The 23,829-nt window shown below is 41.1% G+C and overlaps 2 protein-coding genes across 2 annotated transcripts in view; one reads left to right on the forward strand and one right to left on the reverse strand.

Moving 5' to 3' along the window:
• The window catches only part of LOC115199675 (fibroblast growth factor 5-like), a 112,639-nt gene extending 96,992 nt beyond the window's left edge, over positions 1-15,647 (reverse strand). Inside the window, exon 1 of the mRNA XM_029761981.1 lies at positions 15,528-15,647. Coding sequence (XP_029617841.1) covers positions 15,528-15,647 — 120 coding nt within the window. The remainder of the gene's footprint in view (positions 1-15,527) is intronic.
• Positions 15,648-19,664: 4,017 nt separating this feature from the next.
• The window catches only part of LOC115200604 (anthrax toxin receptor 2-like), a 115,161-nt gene continuing 110,996 nt past the window's right edge, over positions 19,665-23,829 (forward strand). Inside the window, exon 1 of the mRNA XM_029763781.1 lies at positions 19,665-20,154. Coding sequence (XP_029619641.1) covers positions 20,003-20,154 — 152 coding nt within the window. The 5' untranslated portion in view covers positions 19,665-20,002. The remainder of the gene's footprint in view (positions 20,155-23,829) is intronic.

Below are 23,829 nucleotides of genomic sequence, written 5' to 3' on the forward strand. Positions count from 1 at the left end.
CTCCGTATAATGTATGGATAAGATCAGCTCCGTATAATTTATGGATAAGATCAGCTCCGTATAATTTATGGATAAGATCAGCTCCCTATAGTTTATGGATAAGATAAGCTCCGTATAATTAATGGATAAGATAAGCTCCGTGTAATTTATGGATAAGATAAGCTCCGTATAATTTATGGATAAGATAAGCTCCGTATAATTTATGGATAAGATAAGCTCCGTATAATTTATGGATAAGATAAGCTCCGTATAATTTATGGATAAGATAAGCTCCGTATAATGTATGGATAAGATCAGCTCCGTATAATTTATGGATAAGATAAGCTCCGTATAATTTATGGATAAGATAAGCTCCGTATAATTTATGGATAAGATAAGCTCCGTATAATTTATGGATAAGATAAGCTCCGTATAATTTATGGATAAGATAAGCTCCGTATAATGTATGGATAAGATCAGCTCCGTATAATTTATGGATAAGATCAGCTCCGTATAATTTATGGATAAGATCAGCTCCCTATAGTTTATGGATAAGATAAGCTCCGTATAATTAATGGATAAGATAAGCTCCGTGTAATTTATGGATAAGATAAGCTCCGTATAATTTATGGATAAGATAAGCTCCGTATAATTTATGGATAAGATAAGCTCCGTATAATTTATGGATAAGATAAGCTCCGTATAATTTATGGATAAGATAAGCTCCGTATAATGTATGGATAAGATCAGCTCCGTATAATTTATGGATAAGATCAGCTCCGTATAATTTATGGATAAGATCAGCTCCCTATAGTTTAAGATCAGCTCCGTATAATTTATGGATAAGATCAGCTCCGTATAATTTATGGATAAGATCAGCTCCCTATAGTTTATGGATAAGATAAGCTCTGTATAATTTATGGATAAGATAAGCTCCGTATAATTTATGGATAAGATAAGCTCCGTATAATTAATGGATAAGATAAGCTCCGTGTAATTTATGGATAAGATAAGCTCCGTATAATTTATGGATAAGATAAGCTCTGTATAATTTATGGATAAGATAAGTTCTGTATAATTTATGGATAAGATAAGCTCCGTATAATTTATGGATAAGATAAGTTCTGTATAATTTATGGATAAGATAAGCTCCGTATAATTTATGGATAAGATCAGCTCCGTATAATTTATGGATAAGATCAGCTCCATATAATTTATGGATAAGATAAGCTCCGTATAATTTATGGATAAGATAAGCTCCGTGTAATTTATGGATAAGATAAGCTCCGTATAATTTATGGATAAGATAAGCTCCGTATAATTTATGGATAAGATAAGTTCTGTATAATTTATGGATAAGATAAGCTCCGTATAATTTATGGATAAGATAAGCTCCGTATAATGTATGGATAAGATCAGCTCCGTATAATTTATGGATAAGATCAGCTCCGTATAATTTATGGATAAGATCAGCTCCCTATAGTTTATGGATAAGATAAGCTCTGTATAATTTATGGATAAGATAAGCTCCGTATAATTTATGGATAAGATAAGCTCCGTATAATTAATGGATAAGATAAGCTCCGTGTAATTTATGGATAAGATAAGCTCCGTATAATTTATGGATAAGATAAGTTCTGTATAATTTATGGATAAGATAAGCTCTGTATAATTTATGGATAAGATAAGTTCTGTATAATTTATGGATAAGATAAGCTCTGTATAATTTATGGATAAGATAAGTTCTGTATAATTTATGGATAAGATAAGCTCCGTATAATTTATGGATAAGATAAGCTCCGTATAATTTATGGATAAGAAAAGCTCCGTATAATTTATGGATAAGATAAGCTCCGTATAATTTATGGATAAGATAAGCTCCATATAATATCCAGATTTTACGTGGTGCTTATATTTTACGTGAATTAGAAGTTGAGCTTTACAGTATAGGTGGATATGGACATCCAATGGCATGGTACTGATGACACTTTTGGGGTCAGAAAACCTCTGACATACGGTGGATGCTACATAGCAAACATGAGCATACATGCAAAACACACACATGTACAGTCGCAAGCTTCTTGTGTTCTGTTTGACTTGACACACACGGTCTCCTGATTGATAGATACTGTTCATATCTGGACAACACACTCCATTTCAACTACAGGGATGTCACTCGTGACAAACAATGCTTTCTCAGAGCAAGCTAAAACAACAGTTATAATGGTAATGATGAAGAATAGATGTAATTAGTGGACGGTGAAGCACTGTTATTGTGACTAATATTTCCGTTGGTTCTCTTTTATTGAGGCAGCTTGATTTTAACGACGCCTCTCCAATTATCGATAATTAGTCATTTTTTTTGAAGGACAAACCCACTGCTGGTGTGCGTGGCCAAAGACCTCTATTTTGTTGTGTCATGTGACCATGTGACCACCGGTTCCAATCCAAGTGAAAAAGATGAGACGGCGTAAAGTTCCAACCCGACATTGATTTATTTTTATTTGTCATTAAAATATTTTTTGAACTCGATAAAGTCTACATCCGTTTTTATCCGGCGCATGTGAAATATAACATTTTTATTTTTATTTGCCATTGTCATTTACCAAACTCCAGGTGGTGCTATGTATGGTGAAAATAGAGCTCTTGTCACATCCTGACTAGTATAAGGGGTTATTTGTTATTGTAGTTTGGTCAGGGCGTGGCAGGGGGTGTTTGTTTAGTGTCATTTGGGGTTTTGGTTTATGTTCTGTTTTCTATTTCTATGTGGTTTTTCTAGTTTTCTATTTCTATGTTGTGTTTTTTCCAATGACCTCTAATTAGAGGCAGCTGGTTGTCGTTGTCTCTAATTGGAGGCCATATTTAAGTGTGTTTGTTTTCACTTGTGTTGGTGGGTGGTTGTTTCCTACCTAGTATAGTCTGAGCATCTTACGGGAATGTTTTCGTCGTTTGTTTGGTGTAAGTGTTTAGTTTATTTCCTTCAATAAATACGAAGATGAGCAATATACCCGCTGCATATTGGTCCGATGATTTCTCCTCTTCAGACGACAAAGTTTATGACAGCTCTTTGGCCAACTACACCAGCGATGGATTGGGCCTTCGATATAACAATGCATATGTAGAAAATACCTCATCCCTACTGTAAAATATGGTGGTGGGTCTGTGATGTTATGGGGCTATTTTGCTTCCACTAGTAGTGGGGCCCTTGTTAACTCTTTCCACTCGTGGGAATTGGCCTATATTGATAGGGCTAAATTTAAAAGTTTCTTTCAGAAGGAATATGAAATGCATACCTATAGTAGCAATTGAAAGGGAACAGTTTGGAGATTATGGAGAAAAAAACATTAGACCACAGGTGAGGACACAACAGTTCACATGACACAAGACTGAATCCAAACATTTCACTGTTGATTTCATATGCATTTTACATTTACTCAACTTTTTGCTGCATTTGTTGATAACAAAATCTGAAAATACTCTGGATACATTCAGTAACATGATAAGGCTGCTCCTGGAAAAGGTGGGGGTAGATGCAACATAAGAGGAGAAAATGACAAGGGTTTGAGTGAGAGGACTAACAGATGTCTCGAAGTGGCCACATTGACACAAAGTTGCACAGTTCCTAAGTAATTTCAATGCACTTTAATGACTCAAAGAAGAGTCTAACTGTAAGGTGTTATTTTGAGCTCTCCTGTGCCGTTGAACTAGAGCAAGCACACTTGTAGTTGTTTTGTTTGGAACACAACCCGGCATCCCCGACATTACACAATTACTGTTGTTGTTTACGCAATCCAAAAACTTACCATTTTAAATCGCAATCTGTGTCAGGTGAGCATCATATGAAAGCTTGTTCTATTGCCAACATGACTAGCTAAGTTATAAAATATGCAATTACAGTGTTATGCTTTCACAAGGCAATTCAGAGAAACTGATCGAAATTTTGGCAAGCATAGAAAGGAGTTATGAGTGGATTCGGGTGTGTGTTCCATAACACATTTTCTTCAAAATTAAGGCAGTTATACATTTTAAAAACATGATAATATTTTTTCATACCAGATTTCACAACATATTAAGTATGTAACCTCAGGCCTCTACTCTACTACCACATATCTATAACACAAAATCCATGTGTACATGTGTGCATAGTGGGTATGTTATTGTGTGTTTGTATGCATGTGTCTATGTTTGTGTTGCTTCACAGTCCCCGCTGTTCCATAAGGTGTATTTTTATCTGTTTTTTTTAATGTGGCATCAGTTACTTGATGTGGCATAGATTTCCATGCAGTCATGGTTGTATGTAGTACTATGCGCCGCCCATAGTCTGTTCTGGACTTGAGGACTCTGAATAGACCTCTGGTGACATGTCTTATGGGGTATGCATGGGGCTCTGAGTTGTGTGCCAGTAGTTCAAGCAGATAGCTCTGTGCATTCAACATGTCAATACCTCTCACAAATAGTAGTGATGAAGTCAATCTCTCCTCCACTTTGAGCCAGGAGAGATTGACATGCATATTATTCATGTTAGCTCTCTGTGTACACCGAAGGGCCAGCCATGCCCTGTTCTGAGCCTATTGCATTTTTCCTAAGTCACTCTTTGTGGCTCCTGACCACAAGACTGAACAGTAGTCAAGGGGCGACAAACCTAGGACCTGTAGGACCTGCCTTATTGATAGTGTTGTTAAGACAGAGCAGCGCTTTAATATGGACAGACGACTCCCCATCTTAGCTACTGTTGCATCAATATGTTTTGACCATGACAGTTTACAATCCAGGGTTACTACAAGCAGTTTAGTCTCTTTAAATTGCTCAATTTCAACAATGATTTGTCCAATGCTTTTAGGTTTTTTTTATGTTTAGGGCTAACTTTTTCCTTGCCACCCATTCTAAAACAAACTGCAGCTCTTTGTTAAGTGTTGCAGTGATTTCACTCACTGTTGTAGCTGAAGTGTATAGTGTTGAGTCATCCGCATACACAGATACACTGGCTTTACTCAAAGTCAGTGGCATGTCATTAGTAAAGATGGAAAAAAGTAGGGGCCTAGACAACTGTCCTGGGGAATTCCTGATTATACTTGGATTTTTGATTTTGTTGGTTGGAGAGGCTTCCATTAAAGAACACCCTCTGTGTTCTGTTAGACAGGTAACTCTTTATCCACAATATAGCAGGGGGTGTAAAGCTATAACACATATGTTTTTCCAGCAACAGACTATCATTGATAATGTCAAAAGCCACACTGAAGTCTAACAAAACAGCCCCCACAATCCTTTTATTATCAATATCTCTCAGCCAATCATCAGTCATTTGTGTAAGGCTGTGCTTGTTGAATGTCCTTCCCTATAAGCGTGCTGAAAATCTGTTGTCAATTGTTTTACTGTGAAATAGCATTGTATCTGGTCAAAAAAATGTTTCCAAAAGGTTACTAAGGGTTGGTAACAAGCTGATTGGTCGGCTATTTGAGCCAATTAAGGGGGATTTACTATTCTTAGGTAGGGGAATAACTTTTGCTTCCCTCCAGGCCTGAGAGCACACACTTTCTAGTAGGCTTAAATTGAAGATATGGCAAATAAATAGGAGTGATAATATCGTCCCCTATTATCCTCAGTAATTTTCCATCCAAGTCGTCAGACCCTGGTGGCTTGTCATTGTTGATAGACAATAATAATGTTTTCACCTCTTCCACACTTTTAATAATTTGGTCAGATATACTTGGATGTGTAGTGTCAGCGTTTGTTGCTGGCATGTCATGCCTAAGTGTAACGATCGTCGAAGTGAATGGACCAAGGTGCAGCGGGTTGAGTGCTCATCTTAACTTTTATTGTGAACACGACTAATAAACAAAACAATAAACTAACGAAAATTCTTGTAGGCTCACACAGCAGTACAAAGAACAACCTCCCACAAATCCCATGACAAACACATTCCTATTTATAGGACCTTCAATCAGAGGCAGCAACAGACAGCTGCCTCCAATTGAAGGCCCCAACCCCAATTACCTAAACATAGAAATAGAAATGACTAGACAGAACATAGAAATACACTAACATAGAACAATGACAAAAACCCCGGAATACATAAACCAAACACCCCTCTATATACACACACACCCCGAACCATATAAAACAAACACCCCCTGCCACGTCCTGACCAAACTAAAATAACAAATAACCCCTTTACTGGTCAGGACGTGACACTAAGTTTGCTAATCTTGCCAATGAAAAAAATAATTAAAGTAGTTGGCAATATCAAGGCTCATGCCTTGGCAGCAGCCAAAGGGGATCCCTGATAAATACAAATTTCACACATGTTATCCAGATACTGACTCTTAGCACTTGATGGTCTATAGCATCTTCCCACAAGAATGGGCTTTAGGTGAGGCAGATGAACCTGTAGCCATATTACTTCAACAGTATTTAACATGAGATCCTCTCTAAGCTTTACAGGAATGCAGTTCAGAATATAGACCGCAACACCGCCCCTGTTGGCATTTCTGTCCTTTCTGTAAATGTTGGTTTTTGGTTCCTGATAGAACCCCTTTGAGTTCCATGTAGAACCCTTTCCACAGAGGGTTATACATGCAACCCAAAAGAGTTCTACCTGGAACCAAAAAGGGTTCTACCTGGAACCAAAAAGGGTTCTACCTGGAACCAAAAAGGGTTCGCCCTGGAACCAAAAAGGGTTCTACCTGGAACCAAAAAGGGTTCTACCTGGAACCAAAAAGACCTTTGGAACCCTTTTTTCTAAGAGTGTGAGTATAAAGTCATATACATTCCTATTTTTTTTAAGTGTACAATATTTGTATTATTTATTTTCTACAGTATTTTTTGTTCATCTTTATCAAGGGATCAAATCATTCCAGACCCCTCTGTATACCGATAGAATTAGAATGATTCATCACAATTGGAAATTCAAATTCTTTGGATACATCTCCATTGGACATTCTAATTATTGTGTACATCTACCTTGGATATTCTAATTATTGTGGTACATCTACCTTGGATATTCTAATTATTGTGGTACATCTACCTTGGACTTTCTAGTTATTTGGGTACATTTCCCTTAGACATTCCCATAGACATACCGTTGGCAAATAATGGATGAGTCACCATTCTGTGAGTCACTTCAGATATTTGAGCAATGCAGAGACACAGTCATGGCGTAATCATGAATCAGTCAACGTGAAGAGATTGGTCAGGCTAATCTACGGTATACATACGGGTGTGCAAGACACAAACATTGTTTGCTATGTTTTTTGGTCAACTTCCTTCTTTCATAATCTGTTGATGTCAATGGCATGGTTCTTACGTTTCCTCCGTAACTGTTGGGAATCTTCTGTTGCAATAACACCCTAGTGGTTCATCATGGATTGTCTTCTGCTGACGGCGTTCAACACCTCACTGGTTTTAACAATTACTTTGTTTTGTTTTAACTGTCACCTTCCATTAGGAATGTTACTTTAAAGTCCACAACGAATCAGCAGAAAACAACGTTTTTTCTTCCAAATACAACACTGCAATCAGAGATCCTTTGACTGTAACAATACATCCTTGGGGTGCTTCCTAAATGGCTCCCTACTCACTACGTAGTGCGCTATATATGGAATAAGATGCCAGTTGGGATGCAACCTTGTTGTTTTTGATGCCCCACCGTTTATAATGTATTGTGGGATGATGTGTAGACCATGTATGGAACCCGAAGAAGCATGCAGAAGAATTAACATCTTCCCCATTCATTAATTACAATTTAATTCCACTTTGATTCACCAGATAATTACACTGTTGCATTTGCTGTTATCCGCAATATTCCAATTTGATGAGGAAGGTGTATTTTTATGCTAATTACGTTGTTGTTTCGATGTTTGTGCAGAAACAAAAGAGGGAAAATGGATTGCTACGTAATTACCACTGTGGTGAACTGATCTAGCAATACACTACATAGCTGATTTCTTTCCTTTAATTTGAGTCTAATTGTCAGACACGTAACAGAGCATCGCTAGCCACAGTACCAATAGAGTTACTTGCCAGTCGCCAGACTCATGACATGTTACTACCAGCAACGGCATGGGGAAAATCCCTCATTTCTGTGATTCTTCTTACATTCCGTGGTGTCTCATCCTAAACTACGGAATTGTGTGATTTGCCTTGTTTCGAAACGAAAACAGAAGGGTCTATGTATAATAGCCTGGTCCCAGATCTGTTTGTGCCATCTTGACAACTCCTATGGTCATTGATAGCAAGACAGCACAAACAGATCTGGGACCAGTCTGGGTGAGGAGATGAAAGACATGGAATGTCCCTCTCTGTCATGGAAAATGCCAAGTAGTGACATCACCTCTTTATGAGCCTATCTGCTACACGCAGTAAGAGAGAGAGAGATCACTAGTTAGGGGACTACTAGAGGTACAAGCCTGTTGCAGAGGTCTGTTAGCATACTGTGATGGCTACAGGCGTGTCTCTGCCAGAGGTCTGTTAGCATACTGTGATGGCTACAGGCGTGTCTCCACCAGAGGTCTGTTAACATACTGTGATGGCTACAGGCGTGTCTCTGCCAGAGGTCTGTTAGCATACTGTGATGGCTACAGGCGTGTCTCTGCCAGAGGTCTGTTAGCATACTGTGATGGCTACAGGCGTGTCTCCACCAGAGGTCTGTTAACATACTGTGATGGCTACAGGCGTGTCTCTGCTAGAGGTCTGTTAGCATACTGTGATGGCTACAGGCGTGTCTCTGCCAGAGGTCTGTTAGCATACTGTGATGGCTACAGGCGTGTCTCCACCAGAGGTCTGTTAACATACTGTGATGGCTACAGGCGTGTCTCTGCCAGAGGTCTGTTAGCATACTGTGATGGCTACAGGCGTGTCTCTGCTAGAGGTCTGTTAGCATACTGTGATGGCTACAGGCGTGTCTCTGCCAGAGGTCTGTTAGCATACTGTGATGGCTACAGGCGTGTCTCTACCAGAGGTCTGTTAGCATACTGTGATTGCTACAGGCGTGTCTCTACCAGAGGTCCGTTAGCATACTGTGATGGCTACAGGCGTGTCTCTGCCAGAGGTCTGTTAGCATACTGTGATGGCTACAGGCGTGTCTCTGCTAGAGGTCTGTTAGCATACTGTGATGGCTACAGGCGTGTCTCTGCCAGAGGTCTGTTAGCATACTGTGATGGCTACAGGCGTGTCTCTACCAGAGGTCTGTTAGCATACTGTGATTGCTACAGGCGTGTCTCTACCAGAGGTCCGTTAGCATACTGTGATGGCTACAGGCGTGTCTCTACCAGAGGTCTGTTAACATACTGTGATGGCTACAGGCGTGTCTCTACCAGAGGTCTGTTAGCATACTGTGATGGCTACAGGCGTGTCTCTACCAGAGGTCTGTTAGCATACTGTGATGGCTACAGGCGTGTCTCTACCAGAGGTCTGTTAACATACTGTGATGGCTACAGGCGTGTCTCTACCAGAGGTCTGTTAGCATACTGTGATGGCTACAGGCGTGTCTCTGCTAGAGGTCTGTTAGCATACTGTGATGCTACAGGCGTGTCTCTGCTAGAGGTCCGTTAGCATACTGTGATGGCTACAGGCGTGTCTCTACCAGAGGTCTGTTAGCATACTGTGATGGCTACAGGCGTGTCTCTACCAGAGGTCCGTTACCCAGAGGTCTGTTAGCATACTGTGATGGCTACAGGCGTGTCTCTGCCAGAGGTCTGTTAGCATACTGTGATGGCTACAGGCGTGTCTCTACCAGAGGTCTGTTAGCATACTGTGATGGCTACAGGCGTGTCTCTACCAGAGGTCTGTTAGCATACTGTGATGGCTACAGGCGTGTCTCTACCAGAGGTCTGTTAGCATACTGTGATGGCTACAGGCGTGTCTCTGCTAGAGGTCTGTTAGCATACTGTGATGGCTACAGGCGTGTCTCTGCTAGAGGTCTGTTAACATACTGTGATGGCTACAGGCGTGTCTCTGCTAGAGGTCTGTTAACATACTGTGATGGCTACAGGCGTGTCTCTGCCAGAGGTCTGTTAGCATACTGTGATGGCTACAGGCGTGTCTGTACCAGAGGTCCGTTACCCAGAGGTCTTACTGACAGTTGTGGCTGCTTTGTGTGAAGTATTGCTGTCTCTAACTTCTTGCACTTTGTGCTGTTGTCTATGCCTAATAATGTTTGTACCATGTATTTGTGCTGCTACCATGTAGTGTTGCTACCATGTTATTGTTATGTTGAGATGCTACCATGCTGTGTTGTCGCCTTACTATGTTGTTGTCTTCGGTCTCTCTTTATCTAGTGTTGTGTTGTCTCTCTTGTTGTGATGTGTTTTTTTGTCCAATATATATAATGTGTTTATTTTTAAAACATTATCCCAGCCCCCGTCCCCCAGGAGGCCTTTTGGTAGGCCGTCATTGTAAATAAGAATTTATTCATAACTGACTTGCCTAGTTAAACAAAGGTTAAATAAAATAAATAAATTAGTGTGTGTATATATAGTCTAGTGAGTGTATATAGTGTGTGTATATATAGTCTAGTGAGTGTGTATATATAGTCTAGTCAGTGTGTATATAGTGTGTATATATAGTCTAGTGAGTGTATATAGTGTGTATATATAGTCTAGTGAGTGTATATGGTGTATATATATAGTCTAGTGAGTGTGTATATGGTGTGTATATATAGTCTAGTGAGTGTGTATATATAGTCTAGTGAGTGTGTATATGGTGTGTATATATAGTCTAGTGAGTGTGTATATGGTGTGTATATATAGTCTAGTGAGTGTGTATATATAGTCTAGTGAGTGTGTATATAGTGTGTATATATAGTCTACTGAGTGTGTATATGGTGTGTATATATAGTCTAGTGAGTGTGTATATATAGTCTAGTGAGTGTGTATATATAGTCTAGTGAGTGTGTATATAGTGTGTATATATAGTCTAGTGAGTGTGTATATGGTGTGTATATATAGTCTAGTGAGTGTGTATATATAGTCTAGTCAGTGTGTATATGGTATGTATATATAGTCTTGTGAGTGTGTATATGGTGTGTATATATAGTCTAGTGAGTGTGTATATGGTGTGTATATATAGTCTAGTGAGTGTGTATATGGTGTGTATATAGAGTCTAGTGAGTGTGTATATAGTGTGTATATATATATATATATATATATATATATATATATATATATATATATATATATATATATATATATTATTTATTTTTTAACCTTTATTTAACTAGGCAAGTAAATTAAAAACAAATTCTTATTTACAATGACGGCCTACCAAAAGGCCTCCTGGGGGGACGGGGGCTAGGAGTAAAAATAAAATAAAAAAATATATATAAATATAGGACAAAAACACACATCACGACAAGAGAGACAACACAACACTACATAGAGAGATCTAAGACAACAACATAGCAAGGCAGCAACACGACAACACATGACAACACAGCATGGTAGCAACACAACATGACAACAACATGGCAGCAACACAACATGGTAGAATCACAACATGGCAACAACATGGTAGAAACACAACATGGTAGAAGAACAACATGGTAGCAACACAACATGGTAGCAACACAACATGGTAGAAGAACAACATGGTAGCAACACAACATGGTAGAAGAACAACATGGTAGCAACACAACATGGTAGAACACAGCATGGTAGCAACACAACATGGTAGAAACACAACATGGTAGAAGAACAACATGGTAGCAACACAACATGGTAGAAAAACAACATGGTAGTATCCCAACATGGTAGAAACACAACATGGTAGCAACACAACATGGTAGAAACACAACATGGTAGAAGAACAACATGGTAGAAACACAACATGGTAGCAAAACAACATGGTAGAAACACAGCATGGTAGCATCCCAACATGGTAGCAACACAACATGGTAGCAACACAACATGGTAGCAACACAACATGGTACAAACATTATTGAGCACAGACAACAGCACAAAGGGCAAGAAGGTAGAGACAAGAAAACATCATGCAAATCAGCCACAATTGTCACTAAGAGTGTCCGTGATTGTGTCTTTGAATGAAGAGATTGAGATAAAACTGTCCAGTTTGAGTGTTTGTTGCAGCTCGTTCCAGTCGCTAGCTGCAGCGAACTGAAAAGAGGAGCGACCCAGGGATGTGTGTGCTTCGGGGACCTTTAACAGAATGTGACTGGCAGAACGGGTGTTGTATGTGGAGGATGAGGGCTGCAGTAGATATCTCAGATAGGGGGGAGTGAGGCCTAAGAGGGTTTTTATAAATAAGCATCAACCAGTGGGTCTTGCAACAGGTTTACAGAGATGACCAGTTTACAGAGGAGTATAGAGTGCAGTGATGTGTCCTATAAGGAGCATTGGTGGCAAATCTGATGGCCGAATGGTAAAGACCATCTAGCCACTCGAGAGCACCCCTTACCTGCCGATCTATAAATGATGTCTCCGTAATCTAGCATGGGTAGGATGGTCATCTGAATCAGGGTTAGTTTGGCAGCTGGGGTGAAAGAGCAGCGATTACGATAGAGGAAACCAAGTCTAGATTTAACTGTAGCCTGCAGCTTTGATATGTGCTGAGAGAAGGACAGTGTACTGTCTAGCCAGACTCCCAAGTACTTGTCTGAAGTGACTACCTCAAGTTCTAAACCCAGAGGTAGTAATCACACCTGTGGGGAGAGGGGCATTCTTCTTACCAAACCACATGACCTTTGTTTTGGAGGTGTTCAGAACAAGTTTTTTATTTTTTATTTTATTTTTACCATTATTTAACTAGTTAACTGCCTTGTTCAGGGGCAGAAAGACAGATTTTTACCTTGTCAACTCAGGGATTCAATCTTGCAACCTTTCAGTTACTAGTCCAACACTCTAACCACTAGTTTACCTGCCACTCAAGGGTAGAGAAAGCTTGTTGGACACTAAGGAAGCTTTGTTGTAGAGCATTTAACACAAAATCCAGGGACGGGCCAGCTGTGTGACTATATCATTTGCTTATAAATGGATGAGAGAGCTTCCCTACTGCCTGAGCTATGTTGTTTATGACAGGGTACAGGGGTGTCCAAACCTGTTCCTGGAGATCTACCTTCCTGTAGGTTTCCACTCCAACCCTGTTCCTGGAGAGAGACCTTCCTGTATGTTTTCACTCCAACCCTGTTCCTGGAGAGAGACCTTCCTGTAGGTTTCCACTCCAACCCTGTTCCTGGAGAGAGACCCTCCTGTATGTTTTCACTCCAACCCTGTTCCTGGAGAGAGACTTTCCTGTATGTTTTCACTCCAACCCCAGTCGTAACTAACCTGATTCATCTTATCAACCAGTTAATTATTAGAATCAGATGTGCTAGATTAGGGTTAGAGTGAGAACCTACAGGACGGTAGCTCTCCAGGAACAGGGTTAGAGTGAGAACCTACAGAACGGTAGCTCTCCAGGAACAGGGTTAGAGTGAAAACCTACAGGACGGTAGCTCTCCAGGAACAGGGTTGGAAAGCCCTGGTCTAGTATATAGTCTAGTGAGTGTAATATATATATATATATATATACACACAGACACACTGCTCAAAAAAATAAAGGGAACACTTAAACAACACAGTGTAACTCCAAGTCAATCACACTTCTGTGAAATCAAACTGTCCACTTAGGAAGCAACACTGATTGACAATACATTTCACATGCTGTTGTGCAAATGGAATAGACAACAGGTTTAAATTATAGGCAATTAGCAAGACACCCCCAATAAAGGGGTGGTTCTGCAGGTGGGGACCACAGACCACTTCTCAGTTCCTATGCTTTCTGGCTGAGGTTTTGGTCACTTTTGAATGCTGGCGGTGCTTTCACTCTAGTGGTAGCATGAGACGGAGTCTACAACCCACACAAGTGGCTCAGGTAGTGCAGCTCATCCAGGATGGCACATCAATGCGAGCTGTGGCAAGAAGGTTTGTTGTGTCTGTCAGTGTAGTGTCCAGAGCATGGAGGCGCTACCAGGAGACAGGCCAGTACATCAGGAGATGTGGAGGAGGCCGTAGGAGGGCAACAACACAGCAGCAGGACCACTACCTCCGCCTTTGTGCAAGGAGGAGCAGGAGGAGCACTGCCAGAGCCCTGCAAAATGACCTCCAGCAGGCCACAAATGTTCATGTGTCTGATCAAACAGTCAGAAACAGACTCCATGAGGGTGGTATGAGGGCCCGACGTCCACAGGTGGGGGTTGTGCTTACAGCCCAACACCATGCAGGACGTTTGGCATTTGCCAGAGAACACCAAGATTGGCAAATTCGCCACTGGTGCCCTGTGCTCTTCACAGATGAAAGCAGGTTCACACTGAGCACATGTGACAGACGTGACAGTCTGGAGACGCCGTGGAGAATGTTCTGCTGCCTGCAACATCCTCCAGCATGACCGGTTTGGCGGTGGGTTAGTCTTGGTGTGGGGTGGCATTTCTTTGGGGGGCCGCACAGCCCTCCATGTGCTCGCCAGAGGTAGCCTGACTGCCATTAGGTACCGAGATGAGATCCTCAGACCCCTTGTGAGACCATATGCTGGTGCGGTTGGCCCTGGGTTCCTCCTAATGGAAGACAATGCTAGACCTCATGTGGCTGGAGTGGGTCAGCAGTTCCTGAAAGAGGAAGGCATTGATGCTATGGACTGGCCCGCCCGTTCCCCAGACCTGAATCCAATTGAGCACATCTGGGACATCATGTCTCGCTCCATCCACCAACGCCATGTTGCACCACAGACTGTCCAGGAGTTGGCGGATGCTTTAGTCCAGGTCTGGGAGGAGATCCCTCAGGAGACCATCCGCCACCTCATCAGGAGCATGCCCAGGCGTTGTAGGGAGGTCATACAGGCACGTGGAGGCCACACACACTACTGAGCCTCATTTTGACTTGTTTTAAGGACATTACATCAAAGTTGGATCAGCCTGTAGTGTGGTTTTCCACTTTAATTTTGAGTGTGACTCCAAATCCAGACCTCCATGGGTTGATCAATTGGATTTCCATTGATTATTTTTGTGTGATTTTGTTGTCAGCACATTCAACTATGTAAAGAAAAAAGTATTTAATAAGATTATTTCATTCATTCAGATCTAGGATGTGTTATTTTAGTGTTCCCTTTATTTTTTTGAGCAGTGTATATACACATACATATATACACATACATACATACATACATACATACATACATACACTATATCCTAGACCAGGGCTATATATATATATATATATATATATATATATATATATAGTCCAGTGAGTGTGCGTAGGGTCAGTGTAAGGTAGAGTCAATACAGATAGTATGGGTACCATTCATTGACTATTTAGCAGTCTGGTTATTTAGCAGTCTGGCTATTTAGCAGTCTTATGGCTTGGGGGTAGAAGCTGTCTTGGAGCCTGTTGGTCTGAGATCCGATGCTCCAGTACTTTCTTTCCTGACGGTAGCAGAGTGAACAGTATGGCTCAGGTGGCTGGAGTTTTTGGCAATTTTTTTCAGGCCTTCCTCTGACACCACCTGATATAGAGGTTCTGGATGGCAGTGAGCTCGGCCCCAGTGATGTACTGGGCTGTCCTCACCACCCACTGCGGCGCTTTGCGGTTAAGGGCGGTGTATTTGATATACCAGGCGGTGATGCAGCCAGTCATGATGCTCTTGATGGTGTAGCTGTTGAACTTGTTGAGGATCTGAGGACCCATGCTAAATCTTTTTAGCTGCCATGCCCTCTTCATGATTGTGCGGGTGTGTGTGGACCATGTTAAGTCCTTAGTGATGTGGACACCAAGGAACTTAATGCTCTCGACCCGCTCCACTAAAAGCCCTGTTAATGTGGATGGAGGTGTGCTCTCCCCTCTTTCTCCTATAGTCCACGATCAGCTCCTTGGTCTTACTGACATTGAGGGAGAGGTTGTTGTCCTGGCACCACCACACCACACTGCAGTTCTCTGACCTTACCTCCTCCCTATTGGCTGTCTCATAGTTGTCAGTGATCAGGCCTACCACTGTTGTGTCGGCAGCAAACTTGATGATGGTATTGGAGTTCTGAGGGGCAACACAGTCGTGGGTGAACAGGGAGTACAGGAGGAGACTAAGCACTGTATCACAGGAGGCTGCTGAGGGGAGGACGGCTCATGATAATGGCTGGAACGAAGCCAATGGAACGGGATGTGTTTGATGTATTTGATACCATTCCACTGATTTTGCTCCAGCCAATACAACAAGCCCGTTCTCCCCAATTTAAGGTATCACCAACCTCCTGATATGTACAGTACCAGTCAAAAGTTTCTCATTCAAGGGTTTTTCTTTATTTTTACTATTTTCTACATTGTAGAATAATAGTGAAGACATCAACACCATGAAATAACACATATGGAATCATGTAGTAACCAAAAATGTGTTAAATAAAGCAAACCATTTTTTATATTTGAGATTCTTTAAAAAGTAGCCACCCTTTGCCTTAATGACAGCTTTGCACACTCTTGGCATTCTCTCAACCAGCTTCACCTGGAATGCTTTTCCAACCATCTTGAAGGAGTTCCCGCATATGCTGAGCACTTGTTGGCTGCTTTTCCTTCACTCTGCGGTCCAACTCATCCCAAACCGATGAGGTCCGGTGATTGTGGAGGCCAGGTCATCTGATGCAGCACTCCATTACTCTCCTTCTTGGTAAAATAGCCCTTACACAGCCTGGAAGTGTGTTGGGTTATTGCCCTGTTGAAAAACAAACGATAGTCCCACTAAGCGCAAACCAGATGGGATGACGTATCGCTGCAGAATGCTGTGGTGGCCATGTTGGTGCCTTAAATTCTAAATAAATCACTGACAGTCTCACTAGCAAAGCACCCCCACACCATCACACCTCCTCCTCCATGCTTCAAAGTGGGAACCATACATGCAGAGCTCATCTGTTCACCCACTCTGCGTCTCACAAAGACACGGCGGTTGGAACCAAACATCTCACATTTGGACTCATCAGACCAAAGGACAGATTTCCACCAGTCTAATGTCCATTGCTCGTGTTTCTTGGCCCAAGCACGTCTCTTCTTATTATTGGTGTCCTTTAGTAGTGGTTTCTTTGAAGCAATTTGACCATGAAGGCCTGATTCACGCAGTCTCCTCTGAACAGTTGATGTTGAGATGTGTCTGTTACTTGAACTCTGTGAAGCCTTTATTTGAGCTGCATTTTCTGAGGCTTATTATTAGATAGTAAGTCATTATTATGAGATAGTAAGTCATTATTATGAGATAGTAAGTCATAATGAGATAGTAAGTCATTATGAGATAGTAAGTCTGCATCATTGATACTGAATTTTCCTGCAGATCTACCCTTATATTAATAATTTAAAAATAAAAAAAATGGATGTACCAGATTGTCCCTTTAATTGAATTAATTAATTAATTAAATAAATCTGATGCCAACCAAATGCCATCAAACAGGCACAAACTCACATCAACAAAACTCTCCAGTCCATTATTAATATGGAACAATATCACTCTCTCTCTAACACGCATATGCACGCACGCACACACGCACGCGCACACACACACGCACATATAAACACACACAAAATGTGTGATTGACTTTAGGATATACAGTGCCTTCAAAATGTATTCAGACCCCTTGACTTTTTCCACATTTTGTTATGTTACAGCCTTACTTTAAAATGGATTTAAACAATTTTAAATCCACAGGTATATACCCCATAATGACAAACCGAAAGCAGGTTTTCAGACCCTTGGCTGTGAGACTTGAAATTGAGCTGTTTCCATTGATTTCCATTTCCATTGATCATCCTTGAGATGTTTCTACAACTTGATTGGACATGATTTGGAAAGGCACACACCTGTCTATATAAGGTTCCACAGCTGACAGTGCATGTCAGAGAAAAAACCAAGCCATGAGGTTGAAGGAATTGTCTGTAGAGCTCTGAGACAGGATTGTGTCGAGGCACAGATCTGGGGAAGGGTACCAAAAAATGTCTTCAGCATTGAAGGTCCCCAAGAACACAATGGCCTCCATCATTCTTAAACGGAAGAAGTTTGGAACCACCAAGACTCTTCCTAATGCTGGCTGCCTGGCCAAACTGAGCAATCGAGGGAAAAGGGCCTTGGTAAGGGAGGTAACCAAGAACCCGATGGTCACTCTGACAGAGCTCTAGAGTTCCTCTGTGGATATGGGAGAACCTTCCCGAACGACAACAATCTCTGCAGCACTCCACCAATCAGGCAATGGTGGAGTGGCCAGACGGAAGCCACTCCTCAGTAAAAGGCACATGACAGCCCGCTTGGATTTTGCCAAAAGGCACCTAACGGACTCTCAGACCATGAGAAACAAGATTCTCTGGTCTGATGAAACTAAGATTGAACTCTTTGGCTTGAATGTCAAGCGTCACGTCTGGAGGAAACCTGGCATCATCACTACGGTGAAGCATGGTGGTTGCAGCATCATGCTGTGGGGATGTTTTTCAGCAGCAGGAACTGGGAGACTAGTCAGGATCGAGTCAAAGATAAACAGAGCAAAGTACAGAGAGATCCTTAATGAAAATCTGCTCCAGAGCACTCAGGACCTCAGATTGGTGCAAAGGTTCATCTTCCAACAGGACAACGACCCTAAGCACACAGCTAAGACAACGCAGGAGTGGCTTCGGGACAAGTCTCAATGTCCTTGAGTGGCCCAGCCAGAGCCCGGACTTGAACCCGATCGAACGTCTCTGGAGAAACCTAAAAATAGCTGTGCAGCGACGCTCCCCATCCAACCTGACAGAGCTTGAGAGAATCTGCAGAGTAGAATGGAAGAAACTCCCCAAATACAGGTGTGCCAAGCTTGTAGCATCATACCCAAGAAGACTCGAGGCTGTAATCGCTGCCGAAGGTGCTTTAACAAAGTACTGAGTAAAGGGTCTGAATACTTATGTAAATGTTATATTTCATTTAATTTTTTTTAAATAGCAAAATAAATCTAAAAACATGTTTTTGCTTTGTCATTATGGCATAATGTGTTGCATTGATGAGAAAAAAACAACAATTTAGTCAATTTTAGAATGAGGCTGTAACCTAACAAAATGTGCAGAAAGTCAAGGGGTCTGAATACTTTCCGAAGGCACTGTACATAAGGTTAACCTTGAAAGTTGGGGACTGCCTGATGCAAAGTGCACATTGGATTCATGTGATAAAGATCAAATAAAAAAAATCTCATAATAATGACTTACTATCTCATAATGACTCCCTATTTCATAATCATGATCTCACAATCTCATAACTCAAAAAATGTTTGCGGGCTACTGTGGTTGGATAAAAAAAAATAGGACTGGTGACAGCAGGATTTGGGTTTTCGTTTTGATGGTGCTTTATTCCGCATAATAAAAGATACTTCGACAGTAGGCCAAGGCTATGTTTTCATATTTAATTGGTGGCCCTCACTCTCCTCCCTCCACCCCCCAAAAACAGCATTTTAGATAAAGACTAGGCTGCAAATTATTATAGGCTATTCACCCACTTTAAACTAACCTTTTGTTAAATAATTGTCAATATACTATGGGCCGACATGTTCTGGTGATTGAATTGTGCCTTTCCCGTTTCACCAACCTCTGAAAGACCTTAGAGCAGCTGTTGGCTGTGTGCTTGATCTCCTGACAGCACTGCGACCACCCGGAGACCCATTCAACTTTACCACGTCGGGTTTCACCAGGCGCATGCGCCTTTTGGAATCAGTTGAACTTTTCATGAGAGCTGCTTCGTTGTAACCTACGGGGGAAGTTTTTATGCAATGGGCTATTGTATTGACTCAACACATGCTGAGGTTACAAGGTCTAGTGTAAAATGGTCATAGGACATTAGGAAATACTGTCGGTGACATGGGCTCTGTTATTTCCTCTATTTTGTAACAAGGCTGTATATCATTGTTGCGCTTGTATACATTTTGACATCTTGCTCGTCAACCGTTGCAGATGTGCGAAGAGTTTTTAGTCTACTCACTAGGCCTGCCGTTCATGTGATAGAATAATACGTGTGTAATTTCGCTTTACAAGTTTACTTTGCGGCCCACAACTTGACAATGAAGGAGAAAACACGCCATCGCGCTAAATTCCACTGGACGTTAACAGCAGTAAGAGCTGGAGTAATTCTGCTGAGTTTGTTTGCATGGTCTTGTCATGCAGAAGAAGCGTCTTGCCACGGAGCTTACGACTTATACTTTGTTTTAGATAGGTAAGTAAAACGTTGTATCACATCTGTATCACAGGAGTAGCTGCTTGTGCTTAGGGAGGGATACAACAACAAAAAAACAAGACAATGTAGCTACAGTGCTACAACGTAATAGTTTAACAATGTCACCTTTACCAAGTCACAATGACTTTTCATATGTTTTAGATTCAAAACAAATCCTATATGTTTTGTCCGTTAGTTTCAGCAGCTGAAAGGTTAAATTGGTTAGTTCTGGTTGCCTGATTATATGAGATATAACGCTGGCCTAAAATTTAATTAAAGGACATTCCAATACATGCATCATCATTAGGATGGTTGAATCATGGTCAAGTTCAACTCAGGGCAGCAGAGAGGAGTTATCATGAGGATGCAGGACAACTACAACATAGTCTATTGTGTATGTGACAGATTGGCATGGGTTCAAATCCCGGTCCCCTCCTCATCAGAAGACTGTTAGCCCGCTGAGCTAAGGGCCTACTCATTAGTTTGGGGGAGCTAACACAAGTATTCAGGTCTCAGGCAAGGTTATAAGTCACTTGAGTAGTTTGCCCGAACCACCTCTGTTACACTTTACTTTAAAGAAAACGTTAAAGCTCTGATTTCATCACCAGTTTATGCCAGGCCTATGTCACAATGACAGCAGACTGTGGGCTAGAATGGATACGCTGTATAGTTCTGCCAAACCATAATAACATGAAGCTACAGAGAAACAACTTTAGGGTTACAGCCTAAATCTAACCATCGGTTTAACCCAAATCCCTTATTTGCCATAAATGTGGTTTACTAACTTGTAACATAAGGATAGTTCTTTCCAGTTCGGCAAGAGTTAAGACACAGCTGAAGTTCTGCAATTACGTACCATACTTTAGCAGGAAGCAGACTTGATACAAAACATATTTTGACTTCAGTTTTGACTTCAATTATTCTTCTTTCCCATCTTGGCTCAATGCCATATTTGTGCAAGCTGACTCCTCCCCTTCCTGCCCCAGTTTCAAACCCTCTGTCTACTCCTCCTCTTCCTGCCCCAGTTTCAAACCCTCTGTCTGCTCCATCCTGTCTTCAGTTAGAAAATGACAGGATGATGCTCATAGTACTGTTGATACAACTGACAAAGTAAAAAGGGGCATTTTGATTTGCTTAGTAGGACAGTCCAACACCTTAGGCATTACACCAAGAGGACCGAACCTCTTGTTGAGGTTGCTAGTACCTGATTCACACTATAGGACATGCCTAACCCATACTGTTCTGGCTTGGAGATTTGTTGTTTTTCTTTCTTCACATTGTCTTTCCAGGTCTGTTCCAGCAGTAACTCTGATGGATGTGTAACCAGGCCAGGTTACTGGCCTGATGGGTGTGTAACCAGGCCAGGTTACTGGTCTGATGGATGTGTAACCAGGCCAGGTTACTGGCCTGATGGATGTGTAACCAGGCCAGGTCAATGCAGCTCAACTTGGTTTAGCTCAGTAGTGTGAAAAAGAGCATAGGTGTTGGATCGAGTAAAGGACCCTACAATATAACGTAGTCACAAAGCTTATCACCCAGATTCGTTACCCCCCCCAACCCACTCTTTGCCAGACAGATACATTTAACTTGGACATGGGGGAGGAGAGATGCTCTGTGAAAGATGACGGAAGGATCTTTTCATGTTTTAATGTTCTCTGCACATACATTAAATTGTAATTATTTGTTTAAATTACCACAGTGTCGTTATCACACTCTAACCGTGTTCACATTGGTCACTTTGACTGATACAGGGTACGGTTTGACAATGGCTGAGGTGTGTGAGACAAACACACTCCAATGTCACCAGCCGTTGACTGTTACAGTCACATTTAGTGACGTGATGTATCTGGATGATAACAATGATAACAATCAGCTATCGGCCAAGATAGTTTATTTCATGAATGTAGGTGGTAGTGGTATTGTAGCAAGGAAGTAAGTAGACCAGGGAAGTCGACCGGGGAAGTCGACCGGGGAAGTCGACCGAGGAAGTAGACCAGGGAAGTAGTCCATGCCACAGTACTTGAGTTCATTGAATCTCTATTGTCATGCAGTGGTAGAAACTCACACAATTTGTGGTTTTGGCACAACACAAAATATGAGTGGTTATAACAGAAAATATGTTTCTTGACTCTGCTCATCATGAGCACCATAATGAACACTTTACCAATATAAAGAGACAGTCAACTGCAGCAGGGGGTTGGGGGATCAAGTTCATAGAGTCTTCTCAGGATTTATATGACTCATGTTCAATTTAGTTTCAAAGACAATGTGGTTGTCTTTCTTCTATCGCCGCTTCCAGCAGACAATGTGTGAAGTATGGGGCTTTTGCTCTCCTATGCAAGCTGCAAACTATCCATGACCTCAGCTCAGTTTGGTAGAGCATGGCTCTTGCAATGCCTACATAGTGGGTTCGATTCCTACATAGTGGGTTCGATTCCTACATAGTGGGTTCGATTCCTACATAGTGGGTTCGATTCCTACATAGTGGGTTCCACCTATATGAAGAACATGCATGGGGTTGGGTTTTTTCCTTTCTAAATGTAATCCATTACAGTTACTAGTTACTTTTGGATTACCCAAACTCAGTAATGTAATCTGATTACATTCAGTTACTTTTAGATTACTTTCCCCTTAAGAGGCATTAGAAGAAGACAAAAATGTATGTTACTAATTGAATGACATCTATCGCAGGATAAATCAATGTTAAAGTTTACATAGCTGGCCTTATATGGATGTTATATTTTACTTTATGGGTTGGTTATGTAGGCTTCTTCTAACCCATCACTTTCTACTTACATATAATAATATGATTAAATTATATCTTTACATTAAAAATCTAAGTTTATCAGAATTCTAGTCATTCCAATAAATGTTATACCCCTTGATCTTCAAGAACAGGACTTGGAAATATAGAAGTATAGATCAGCCAAATAGTTTTACCTGAGCATGATCCCAAAACTAAGGACTTATTAGCCAGCCCTACTGTGTTGTTTATGATTTTGTTGTCATGGAGGACTGATTGGACTCATTGAGTTGAGTTGAAAAATAAATGCTGTGCTCCTGGAATGGCATGCTTGAGCATTACTGAAAAGTGTTATTTACATGTGAAAAATGAATGCCATATGCTGCAGTTGCTACAGGCCTATTGTTTACCTTTTTGTTAGTGACACTTCGATATCTTGATAATATGCACCTGTTTAAAGGGCAAATCCACAGATGAAACAATAACAAAACAACAACAAAATATCAACATGATAGTTGTAACCATGTTATGAGGATATACAGTGTTTGTTTACATTTACAATATTTACAAACATTGGACTAAAACAAGCTTATTTTTGGGGTTCTCATGGAGTGTAACAGTTGAACTAAACTCATGAGGCATTTAGAAGTTATATTCCAAAATAATCAATGGATATAATCAATATATATGTGGAATTGTCACGCCCTGACCATAGAGAGCCCTCGGGGTTCTCTATGGTGTTTTAGGTCAGGACGTGACTAGGTGGGGTTATCTAGCATTTTGTTTTCTATGTTTGTTTGTGAGTGTGGTTCCCAATTAGAAGCAGCTGTTTATCATTGTCTCTAATTGGGGATCATACTTAAGTGGTCATTTGTTCCCACCTGATTTGTGGGATATTGTTTGTGTGAGAGTGCATGTTGCACCACGATTTT

The sequence above is a fragment of the Salmo trutta genome, chromosome 9, assembly GCF_901001165.1.
Source record: "Salmo trutta chromosome 9, fSalTru1.1, whole genome shotgun sequence".
Classification (NCBI taxonomy): domain Eukaryota; kingdom Metazoa; phylum Chordata; class Actinopteri; order Salmoniformes; family Salmonidae; genus Salmo; species Salmo trutta.